Source organism: Trachypithecus francoisi, unplaced genomic scaffold, assembly GCF_009764315.1.
Source record: "Trachypithecus francoisi isolate TF-2019V2 unplaced genomic scaffold, Tfra_2.0 Lachesis_group11, whole genome shotgun sequence".
Lineage (NCBI taxonomy): Eukaryota > Metazoa > Chordata > Mammalia > Primates > Cercopithecidae > Trachypithecus > Trachypithecus francoisi.
This window is the reverse complement of record NW_022681456.1, coordinates 1,104,620-1,116,945: the sequence shown is the minus strand read 5'-3', so window position 1 is coordinate 1,116,945 and position 12,326 is coordinate 1,104,620. Positions and strand designations below refer to the sequence as shown.

Here is a 12,326-nt window from a genome sequence, read left to right as displayed (position 1 = left end):
GTATAGTTTTTAAGAACTTACTAATGACACTGATGCATTTATGTAGAAAGTCTAATCCCAATGAAGGATGAGAAAAAGGAACCAAGTCTGGTCTGCATAATGCCAGTGACCAAGAGGTCTTTCAAGCAGCCACAGGAAAAGACAGATTGCCTTCAGAGGTGGAGCGGTGCACTTGCCAGTGGCAGCAGTGAGGGCGGGAGCCAGCAGGTGTCGTTGTCGTGCCAGGGAAAGGAAGTTGCTGCCAGCCTGGGGCTCTGCAGCTCTTGGAAATATCTTAAAGAACAAGGGAGGCCGGGTGTGGTGGCTCACACCTATAATCCTAGCACTTTGGGAGGCCGAGGTGGGCGGATCTCCTGAGGTCGGGAGTTCGAGACCAGCCTGACCAACATGGAGAAACCCCATCTCTACTAAAAATACAAAATTAGCCGAGTGTGGTGGCGCATGCCTGTAATGCCAGCTATTCGGGAGGCTGCGGCAGGAGAATTGCTTGAACCCTGGAGGCAGAGGTTGCAGTGAGCCAAGATTGTGCCATTGCAGTGCAGCCTGGGCAACAAGAGCAAGACTTTGTCTAAAAAAAGAACAACAAAAACGGCAAAATAAAGCAGTTTTCAACTTTGGAACTTCACTGAATGATATGCTTTAAGCGGAAGAAAGGTGTTCCCAGCTGGAGGTGGTAACAAGGTAGGGTTGTGGATGAACGCAGGAGCTCACTGGGGTTAGAAAGAGGAAATAAATACACAGGATAATAACATGCAAGCTGGGGAAGGGGCAGAGGGGCTGAAATGTGCACAGGTCTCGTTATTGTTTAGGAAGAGCATGGAGTATTTAGACTTTGGCAAGCATCCGTGGTAATTCCAGACGAGCCACGAGAAGAGTGAGAGCAGAGTGAGTTGCTCCCAACCGTGGCAGGGGACGTTGGTGAGGAAAGAGTCATCTGAGAGGAGGCAAGAAAGGAGATGAAAAGAAACATACAGCAGCTGGGTTGAAAGGAAAACATGGAGTAACATATGCTAGATTTCCATCCAGATGTGTAAGCAATGAGACATAAAAGGATCAAGACAGACTAAAAATACACGGCACATCGGAACCAAGGGAGTTGGCAGAGGTCAGCTGAAGAGACATTGCGGGGTGGCATGGTTGCATTTGCCTTCCAGTTTATGGTGGGACAAGGAAGGGCGGTGGGGCAAGGTGGGATAGGGTGAGGGAGCCACTCTGGCTGCCACTTCTGCCTGCGGGCCAAAGTGGACTGCAGGGCACAGTGAGGATGCTCTGAATTTTAGGCAAGATGAAGGTAAGATGCCACAAGACCCCAAGCACATGGTGAGAGACTCAGGGCTGTAGTTTTAGCACAGATGGGGGAGGTGGTAGAGCCAGGACTGCGGGCTGCGTCAGGGCTGTAGTTTCAGCACAGATGGGGACGGTGGTAGAGAGCCAGGGCTGTGGGCTGTGTCAGGGCTGTAGTTTCAGCACAGATGGGGACGGTGGTAGAGAGCCAGGGCTGTGGGCTGTGTCAGGGCTGTAGTTTCAGCACAGATGGGGACGGTGGTAGAGAGCCAGGGCTGTGGGCTGTGTCAGGGCTGTAGTTTCAGCACAGATGGGGATGGTGGTAGAGAGCCAGGGCTGTGGGCTGTGTCAGGGCTGTAGTTTCAGCACAGATGGGGGCGGTGGTAGAGAGCCAGGACTGTGGGCTGCGTGTCTGTGGGTGGCATGGGTGCCACAAGGACAGTCATTATGTTCCTGAGGACCAAGAGGTCTTTGTGCAGAGAGGGAGGGACAGGACAGCCTTTTCAGCATATGCATGGGAGTGCCGTCATCTCAAGCGCGTTTCTGTGGGTGATGTGATCCGCTGTAAGAAAACATTGCTCAAGGCACTTGCTTTTGAATTGACACGTGAAATCAGCAGTTGTCAAAAGATTGAACTCTAGCATGTGTTTCACTTGTCTCGCCTCTGAAGTTGGGTGCTCTTGTCTGCCCTGCTCTGAGTGTGAACAGTCCTGAGTGCTGTGTGAAGTATTTGATGAGGTCCTCTGTTTGCCTTTTCTAGACGCCGGGAGGCTCTGCTCCTGCCCAGGTGGTGCACACCCAGCCCCCGCCACGGGCAGTCGGCTCCCCAGCCACGGCGACCCCTGACCTGGTGTCCATGGCAACGACTCAGGGTGTTCGAGCAGTCACTTCTGTGACAGCCTCGGCCGTGGTCACTACCAGCCTCACCCCAGTGCAGACCCCAGCACGGTCTTTGGTGCCCCAGGTGTCCCAAGGTAAAGCCAGGCTGGGAGCTTTCTCTGACACACGTCTGCTCTGGCGCGTGTGAGGGCTCAGCTGCTGCTTGCTCTCTGAGAATGAGGATCTGAAGGTGGGCGAGTATCCCTGTCCAGACCTAATGAGCAAACCTCTTCATAGCCACAGGAGTTCAGCTCCCTGGAAAAACCATCACACCTGCACATTTCCAGCTTCTCAGGCATCAGCAGCAGCAGCAACAGCAGCAGCAGCACAGCAGCAGCAGCAGCAGCAACAGCAGCAGCAGCAGCAGCAGCAGCAGCAGCAGACGACGACGACCTCTCAGGTGCAAGTTCCACAGATCCAAGGCCAGGCCCAGTCTCCAGCACAGATCAAAGCTGTGGGCAAGCTGACGCCGGTGAGCATTTCCTGGAGAATCATGGACGTGTGCGTCTTGTGGTCAGTCAGCCTAGCGTCCGTGAGGTGGTGCCTGCTTGCATGGTGCAGTTCAGAGTGTATTTTGCAAACATCTGGCACTGCCTTTTTGTAGGATGCGTGCTTGGTTTTATTGATCTAAAACTTCCCGTGTCATAACACTTTGATCATGCCTTAGAGAAGTATCTTACGCATATTCAGAGCACTTGGGAGACATTAACACCCAGCGTGCAAATGTGTCTTCTTGCTTAGGCGTCTTGTGCCTTGTGTTCAGCACCAGTCTCTAGGGAGGACTAGACAGCCCGCTTGGTGCGGTTCTGGACCGGAGAAAGTGCTGGTGAGAAGACACTCCTCACAGTGTTGGGAGAGCAGGCAAGGGACCCTGGGTTTGCTTCTGTGTGGTTCGTGTGCAGCACTGTTTCTCAGAGGTGGTCATTGGAGTACTGATGTACCTGATTTTTGCGAATCTGCGTACCAGCTTTGCTGTTCTTTATGTAAATGTATTTATTTTAAAAGGAAATGGTGGGCTGGGCACAGCGGCTAACGCCTGTAATCCCAGCACTTTGGGAGGCCGAGGCGGGCAGATCATTTAAGGTCAGGAGTTTGAGATCAGCCTGGTCAACATGGTGAATCCCTGTCTCTACTAAAAATAAAAAAGCCGGATGTGGTGGCAGGTGCCTGTAATCCCAGCTGAGGCCCGAGAATCGCTTGAACCTGGAAGGCAGAGGTTGCAGTGAGCCGAGATTGTGCCACTGCACTCCAGCCTGGGCGACAGAACAAGACTCTGTCTCAAAGGAAAAAAAAAGAGGAAATGTTATACCCCTACCATAAATGGAAAACCATTAATACTTGTCACAGAAAGTAACCAGAGAAATATATGGAATAAAGACAAGACAATATTTTGAAGTTTCAGCTCACTGTCGGGCCTGCCAGAGTGCTTGAGTCTGGGCCTCTCCATGGGCTAGAAGGGAGGAAGTGGGCTGCGGGAGACACAGACTCAGCTGAGGACCTGTCCTGGGGCTGTCGGCAGGGCTGTTGGTGGAATGTAGACATCGAGCTTATCCTGTTCCTGTCACACCAGCCATTCCTCAAGGGTTCCATGGCCATATGTGGCTGTGGCTACCACCCTGGGCAGTCCCCGTCTAGCCCACTTGTATCCTGCAGGAAGTGCCAAATTAGAACACTGCTCAGGAATTCCAGGCCCAGCAGAGGCAACTATCAGGGAGCCAGAGCTAGGCTTTGACCCCCCGGCCCACAGCCACACAGGTGCCTTGTCACCTGCCCGTTCAACCACTGAGACACCAGTGCCTTCAACGTCAAGGCTGCCACCCAGCCTTGGCTGCCAGGAGCCCTGTGTGCTGGGTGTTTGCCTGGCTCCTTCGTTCCTCACTCTGCCCTCTCCCAAATCCATTTCAAAGCCAGTTTCACTTCCAGCCTTTCAAAAGACACTTGATAGTCATGATCAACTCAGTATAGGTTTTCTTAAAAATTTTTTTCTTAAAATGTTTTTTGAACTTATTAACTAATAAGTTTGGTTGGCACTACAGATTTAAATCGACTTGTTTGTGAGGGATAATAGAAATTTTGCTATGAACTTATCAGTCAGAATCCCTGTTTGTAGCTTTCACCTGACAAAATGCTCATTTTTAATAAATGAACACCTAAAAGATACTGGGCAGCCCATGGAAGGCGGTCTGGATGCTGCACAGTAGCAGGTGCCTGCTTTGGTATTTAGTGGGCAGTAGAGGGGTGGCTTAGGATCAAGATGTCTACTTAAAGAATGGAGTATAGTTAATGTTGAAGAGAAGATACTTTGCTTGTATTTTAGGAACACCTCATCAAAATGCAGAAGCAGAAACTGCAGATGCCCCCGCAGCCCCCACCGCCACAGGCCCAGTCTGCGCCCCCGCAGCCAGCAGCCCAAGTGCAAGTGCAGGCCTCACAGCCCCCGCAGCAGCAGAGCCCCCAGCTCACCACGGTCACAGCCCCAAGGCCTGGAGCCCTGCTGACGGGCACCACCGTGGCCAACCTCCAGGTGGCCCGGCTCGTAAGTGTCAGTTTCTGTTTTCCAAAAGCAGCATTTTTTATGTTTTAACACAGCTGTTGTGCTTGCTCAGCTGCGTGTCACGTGTTACAGGAGTGAGTGTGAGATGGGATCTTTTCCCCAAGAACTTAGTGCCCCTTGACAGAGGACGGGACTCACCACTTGTGGAGCATTAACACAGCAGCAGCTCCCAGAGGCCATCCAGGCATCAGCAAGCTTCTCAGGGCCTGAACTGGGAGGGGATGGAGAGTGAGCAAGGTGAGGTGCAGCCTGTGTGGCATCCCTGTGCTGCTGCGGGAGCATGCAGGGACCAAGGCCTGTGTGGCTGGAGCAGAGGGCGCTGTGCATGTAAGCCGTAGGCATGGGTGGGTAGCCGTCTCTGAAGCTGCTCTCAGGTGACCACTGTAGGCAGGAGAGCATTTGGAGATTTCAGAAGGGACTAGCATCAGGCGCAAGTGCTGTCTGGGAAGACCGGCTCTCAGCAGGTGCCAGCGTCCCAGGGCAGGCAGGGTCACTGCACCCTGAGCAGAGCTCAGCTAGCGGTGCTGGTGACAGCGGCCCTGATGGAGGCTCACCCTGAGCTAGACTTTGCCCTTTGTTCTCTCGTGTCTTTCACCTGGCCCAGCGCTCATGGACTGCCCCAGACAGGGATAAGGGTCTTACTATTAATTCCATTTTACAGGTTAAGAAACTGAGGCACATAGGCCAAGTTCCCACCCAAATTCCACAACCAGTCAGCTGCAACTCAAGCTAGGATTTGGGGACCCGGGTGCTCAGGCACAGCTGTGTGGGTGCTGGACCCCCACTTTGGGTCTTCCCTGGGAGGGGCTAGCAGCCTCCACAGCAGAGTGAGTAGAAGTGGATGAAAAACTACAAAAGGGTGCTCAGTTTCAATCATGTTCACAAAAATGCGAATTCACTGAGAAGAATGGTCACACCTAGCGGTGGCCAGGGTACAGGGGTCTTGTTGGACAGGAATCAGTGGCCTCTTTTTGGAGAGGGTTTTGGTAAGTAAGCTATAAAAATGTGCTTGCTTATTTAACTAAACACTCCTCTTATGTCCTAGAGAAATAACAGAACATTTACAAAGTGATGAATATACAAGCTTGTTTGCTTCATGAATGTTAGAGGAAATTAAATGTCCATTACTAAGAATTTCATTAAGTAAATTATGTATCATCCAAACAATGGAATATTAAGCAACTTTGAAAGTGGTTTTTTGTCAAGGGAAGAGAAACAGATTTCAAAATAGTTATAATTCATGTCACTTTTGCACACTTTCACGGTGAGCCACATAGATATGAACAGTAGCTGAAGGCTAAATAGCAGTTTTAACATTCAGATGTGAGTAGTTCAAGGAGTATGGGTAATTTTTATTTTGTATTTTCTTACGTAATCTTAGTCTTTATACATACAACAATAGAGCTATTTCCACTTACCATTTTTAAAATGGTAATTTAAGAGAAAACGTGTGGGACAGGAGGCTGTGGCAGTCATTTTGAAGTGAGGGACGGGCTGATGTTGGGTGGTCGCTGAAGGAACAGGAAGTGAAGGCTTCTGTGTGAAATGGGTCAGGATGTGGTTCGGGAGATGGAGGGACGTGAAAGTGATGTCCCACAAGATCACTGACATCTGGACGCAGCAGCACGTGTGATGAGCCTGCAGGTCTTGCGGGAGCTTCAGAAGCACAGGCTGACCTATGACTCGACATTTCCCTGAGGCGTGCAGATCACTCGGTTTTCCTTTTATGTCGGGCTACTTTCAACTTTGTTGATCTTTGTAAATTTTCTCATGGCATGACCTCTTGTGGAGAAGTATTTGGAAAGACATACCATGTCCTGAATTTCTCTGGACTCTCCCATTATTTCTACTGTTTAGACCCGGGTTCCCACTTCTCAGCTGCAGGCGCAAGGGCAGATGCAGACCCAGGCACCCCAGCCAGCCCAGGTGGCCTTGGCGAAGCCTCCAGTGGTGTCCGTCCCGGCAGCTGTGGTCTCCTCGCCGGGAGTCACCACCCTGCCCATGAACGTCGCGGGGATCAGCGTGGCGATCGGTCAGCCACAGAAGGCAGCAGGTGCCGGCCCCAGCACACCCTCCCCTCCTGGGCTTGAGCCCGGTTTTGTAGCCTCTCTGGGGGCAGTGGTCGCCAGCGACCTGTGTTCTTTCCTCGCAGCCACCCACTTGGGCGTGCCGTCATATGTTCTGGCACAGACGAGCCTTGGCGCTTTCCAGGCACAAGGCTTGGTCCTCAGTTGAACTGTTAACATTTTGAAATTTCCATCTTAATTTAAGTGTAATTTGTGAACCCAGAAACATTTTAATGTAGTTACGGGATGGCTTACTTGTCTCCATAGAGTTTCATAGTTTATTATTTTCTATAGAGGTGAGTCAGAACACAGCTTGGCGTGAGCCTCGAGCTCTTTTCCCAATGTGCTGACTAAGTGGCTTTTGCTGCCTGCAGGACAGACCGTGGTGGCCCAGCCCGTGCACGTGCAGCAGCTGCTGAAGCTGAAGCAGCAGGCCGTCCAGCAGCAGAAGGCCATCCAGCCACAGGCTGCCCAGGGCCCGGCAGCCGTCCAGCAGAAGGTACCGGGGCTGGGGGATTCTCATCTCTGGGTCTATGCCAAGCCAAAGCTGGCTGCTGGAGGAGAGGGTCCTGAGCAGACAAGGCCCCTTGTGGCAGCCCAGGCTTTTCAGAGGGTGGCTTCAAGGGCTGGAGGTGCTAGTGTGGTCATCCCTGTTGGGTTTTCCTTCCTTTTAAAGGTGAACGCTGTATGTGATGTGACAAGTGAGGCTGAGGTCTTGGCAGGGGGGTGGAGGGGGTATAGTCTGTGAGGATGGCTGGGTGCCAGGTAAGAAGCCTGCATGGCACTGGGACAGACACGGGGGATTGATGGGGACCAGTGGGCTCAGGGAAGCAGACGCGGCTCACACCACAGGACCCGCCTGGACTCCTAGTGGAGGACAGGGACGCCACATGGTCTGGACCCCAGAGAGAATGCGGCCTCTGTGCATGTTGGTGGTGAAAGGGGAGAAGACGCACCGGGGACTGACGTGGATAGGGGTGCAGCAGGGCACCGGGCTCCGAGGGCGTCTACAGGCTCAGCCAGCTCCCTGAGACGACACCTGTGCCTCTCAGCAGCCAGTGCTGTGTTGAAGGACGTGAGGGACATACAGTGGTGAGACAGCTCTGCCTCCAGGGACATCTGCTCATGGTGGCTCAACGGTGACACCCAGCCCAAGTCTCGGGCTTTGGATGGCTGGTGTGGGCCTTCAGACCCCATATTCTATTGGCACTGCTCTCTGGCTAGAGTTAGAAGGCGGGCTCTGATGGGAAGCCATGTGGCTGTGCGGGGAGCTACCCTGTTCCCTGAGCGCTGCGCTGGCCCCCTGCAGGCACCTGGTGCTCATCCTCAAGACGGAGGATGTTGTTTTGAGGAAACTGAGGCTCAGAGAAAAGGACTTGCCCAGATTACAGGGCCAGTAAAAGGTGGCTGGCTGACTCCAGCGGGCCCAGGGTTCTTTGTGTCACACCAACTGGACACTGGCTGTGCTGTGAGCCGCTGCCACCTCCTGCAAAAGACCAGTGCTCAGGAACCCTGTGGTGAAGCCCTGCTGGTTGCCAGCGATGGCGTGCTCTGTGGGGAACTGGAAGCAGAGCTGTCTTTGGAACCCAGAGGCGGAGGGAGTGAGCACTGAGGGAACACAAGCCGGGAGGCAAAGGGTGTCTGGGTAGTGCCACCAGCTCTGCCATGGCTGGGTTCCGAAGACCAGCCTGCATCCCCACTCGGCACGACTGCTGCAGGGAAGTGCATGTCCTTTGGGTTGGGATGGTCATCTGCGTTTATTTACCTCTAGAAGAAGGAGATGGTACTGGGACTTACCTCCCGGGCCTGGTCAGCAGCCGCTGGGTGCATCATGGTGGTCCATGGGCAGATGTGGCCATGCTGATGCACAGGTGGGCGTGGTCCCTCAGGCTTGAGTTGTGCTGAGGGAGCAGTGGAGGGCTGCAGCTGAAGTGCCAGGCTGTGTTCCTACGATTGGACAGAAACGCCCTTAGATGTTAGAAACCCCTACTTACCTATAGCATGGCTGATACATCAGATACGTAAACTTCAGATGTGCACAATATGATATGCAAAAATTGTGCATACCAGTTTGTTACCCCTTGTACTAAATATTTTCTCTCTGTCTGCCAAATTCTTAAATTGGATTTGAGAGATTGTGATCGCTTTCAGTCACCTAAGTAGCAGCCCTGTGCAGGTATGCCAAGGGTATCAGGGTGCCCCACCAGCCCAGCTATGCAGGGAGCAGCATCCCGGGTGGGGTGGGGTGCAGGCAACTGCAGGGCCTCCTGGAGGAGAAGCTGGTAGCCAGGCCACGTGGGCAGAGGTCTGCCAGGAGGCAGCATCAGGCACAGAGGGCAGGGGATGTGGGTACACACAGGGTTGGTCTGGGAGGTAGGCTGGAAAGGGGCTAGGTTCTGCCGTAGGGCCCAGAGCGGTCAGGAGTCCTGGGAGTCTTGAGCGCAGCGTGGTCTCTGCGGCCCTAATTCCACAGTCTCTCCCCAGATCACTGCACAGCAGATCACCACCCCTGGCACGCAGCAGAAGGTCGCCTACGCTGCACAGCCGGCCCTTAAGACCCAGTTTCTTACCACACCCATCTCCCAGGCCCAGAAACTGGCCGGGGCCCAGCAAGTGCAGACCCAGATCCAGGTGAGTGGGGAACAGGGTGAGGGCCCAAGTGTCAGGAGTGGGTGCCTGGCCTTTGACTTGTCTGTCTCGTGGGCTTTGCAAGCTCCCAGCTCTCGGTGGCTCCACTAGGTGGTGTACTGGAGGGAAGTGTTGTCTCCTGGCCTTCAGGTTTCAGCCCCGCTGGCTCCTGGGAAGGCTCCTCTCTGCAGGTGCCTGTTCCAGCTGTCGCCAGCTTTGCCTTCATGTTCTGGATGTCGATCTCCAGCTCTGCGGGGTACAGCTGCCTTCTCCCAGTTCCAGGCTCCTCTTCTCCCTTCCTGGTGTCTTTTTAAAAAATATGTTTTATTTTATTTTTTGATATTTCTTGTTCATCAAGTTCTACCTGGTATCTTTGGGAGAATGGAGTTCCTGATTTTTTGTGTGCAGTGTGCCCTCCCGTCTTCCGCTCTGCCTAGAGCTTCTATGTCCTGCTTCCTCCCAGAGCTTATGGAGTTACCTCCCTGCATCCTCCTCTAAGAGCGAGGGAGTTTTACCATCTCAGCTGGTCTTCCACCCTCCTGGAATTGGTTTTTGGGTATGAGACAGAAACAGGAATTCAGTTAGAGCAGGGGAGTTTCACCTTCTCAGCTAGTCTTCCGTCCTCTGGGAATTGGTTTTTGGGTTTGAGATAGAAACAGGAATTCAATTTGATGTGCCCTATGAACACCCTATTTTCAGCCCCATTTATTAAAAAGCCCACTCTGTCATCTATCAATCCAGGCCTGTCACATGTAGAGCTCTTGGGACTCACAAGACGCTCAAATACTTACCATCCTCCGTCTGATTCTTTCATATAAACTTGCAGTAGTTTTTGTGACAAGAAAAAATGCGTCTGAAATATGAGACCAAAAATAAGCTTAAATGATGAGTGATGGCAAATTGGGGAGGCAGTCAGTTGATTCACCATGCAGTGGAGTGACTTTCTGTCTCACTGCTGCAGGTGGGCACACTATGAGAATTGCTCTTTTGTGTCACCTGGTCGTTGTGTTTTTTGCATTAACTGAGAAGGACTGAAAGGGAGGAAAAATATTTTTGTGCACATGCTCCTTTGAATTCTATGTTTGGCTTTTTTTGTTTTGTCAAAGGTTGCAAAACTTCCTCAAGTTGTTCAGCAGCAAACACCCGTGGCCAGCATCCAGCAAGTTGCCTCTGCTTCCCAGCAGGTAGGACCTGTAGACAAGGTGGAAACCTCACATTTCCCAGGTCAGAGAACGGGTTGTTTTCATCTGAGGTCATGATGAGGGTGATACACACAAAAACATTAACTTCAGGGGAAAAACTGGATATGCTTAATAATGAGAAGAAGAGTGAACAAGCATTTTGGGGTGTTGTGTCAGCCGCACTGAGGGAGCCTCGCCTTGGGCTCACTCCCAGGACCCTTCGTTCACCGATCACTGCGAGTGTGTCCTGCAAGTGGCAGACGCTGCCCTGTGGTTTTAGGGAGGCACAGGCCTCAGGCAAGCAGGCTGCGCTTGGGGGCCCGCCCGTGAGCAGAGGCGCTGTGGGCACAGGGGCCCTGCCTCCCACAGAAGCCCTTCTGGCGCTTTCATTGTTGTCGCTGATGCTCCACAATATGACTTCAGCACAGTGCTTCAAATGTAAAGCAGTGCTTTAAACTTTTTAAATTTTGTTCAAAGTCACACTGGCGTATAGATTTCGACAATCCAGGTTGTATTAAAAGCTTTACTACAACAACAAAATCAGTCCCTGACCCAACTCTCACCTTTTCCCCAGAGGCATCTGGTGTTAGTCTAAAAGCAACCATCTTTTAATTTTCCACTTGTGTTTAGTTAGAAACCAGAGGTCATATTGTTGTGCGACTGGTCATTCTTCATGTCATAAAAGCATAGTCAGTGAAGTTTCTCGAGCCCTCCCCATCCCAAAGAACGTCCCCTGTCCTGTCCCTGGACTGAGTTTCCTGGGCAATGTGTGTTTTCTGACTCTCTCGGCTCAGGCTTCTCCACAGACTGTGGCGCTCACGCAGGCAACAGCGGCCGGGCAACAGGTGCAGATGATCCCTGCAGTGACTGCGACTGCCCAGGTGGTTCAGCAGAAACTCATTCAGCAGCAAGTGGTGACCACAGCATCGGCCCCGCTCCAGACCCCAGGCACTCCCAACCCAGCCCAGGTGCCCACCAGTTCTGACAGCCCAAGCCAGCAGCCCAAGTTACAGATGAGGGTCCCTGCTGTCAGGCTAAAGACACCCACTAAGCCTCCGTGCCAGTAGTCAGGGCAGCAGGGCTGCCTCTCATCTAAAGCAAAACTACCTTCCTCACAGAAAATGCTTTATTTGTGAACCTCGGGACAATGTCATGCAAGATATTCAGCACTGGGAAAGATATAATTGAAACAAAGTAGTGTAATCATTTTATTAAAATGCAGCCCTCACTGCAGGACACATGGTCCTTATGGAGCGCCCCCTTCTCTGTACTATGTGACTCATGGAAAAAGTGACAACGCGGTTTCCTCTAAATCATTTCGCCTTTCAGCCCCCACCTGCACCGGTCCCCAGAGCCTAGTCCTGTGTTCTGAAGGCCATTTCGAATTTCTTTGTGAGCGTGTAGTGCTTTGTGTGCCACAGAAGCCGTCTAGTGTGTGAGGAGCATACAGTGGACTTTCTAAAGATAAGATGTGCCACGTGCCAGAGTTTAGTTCTTTATACCTTACTGAAAAATGCCTCATGGTCTTCGTAGAGGAGAAGCCCTGTCTAAAGTAAATCATCCGAGATTGGTTTTCCATTCCAAAGAAAGCCAATATGGTTCTTTCCTTCCCTCCTAAAATGTGACTTAACTTTTAAGAGAAATGTCCTAACACCCACCTAAACATGCAAGGCACGTTCCTGGCTTGTGTTCAAGGGAAATGATTAGTCATTGCATTGTTATTCCAAAGAGCAG

General features: G+C 52.0%; 1 protein-coding gene across 1 annotated transcript in view; it reads left to right on the top strand.

Annotated features, from left to right (window-relative positions):
• The window catches only part of LOC117089164 (E1A-binding protein p400-like), a 127,930-nt gene extending 116,271 nt beyond the window's left edge, over positions 1 to 11,659 (top strand). Inside the window, 9 exon segments of the mRNA XM_033220068.1 lie at positions 2,045 to 2,258; positions 2,401 to 2,487; positions 2,490 to 2,635; positions 4,481 to 4,699; positions 6,575 to 6,770; positions 7,158 to 7,282; positions 9,268 to 9,414; positions 10,518 to 10,595; positions 11,387 to 11,659. Of these exon segments, the coding sequence (XP_033075959.1) occupies positions 2,045 to 2,258; positions 2,401 to 2,487; positions 2,490 to 2,635; positions 4,481 to 4,699; positions 6,575 to 6,770; positions 7,158 to 7,282; positions 9,268 to 9,414; positions 10,518 to 10,595; positions 11,387 to 11,659 (1,485 nt within the window).
• Positions 11,660 to 12,326: the final 667 nt, after the last annotated feature.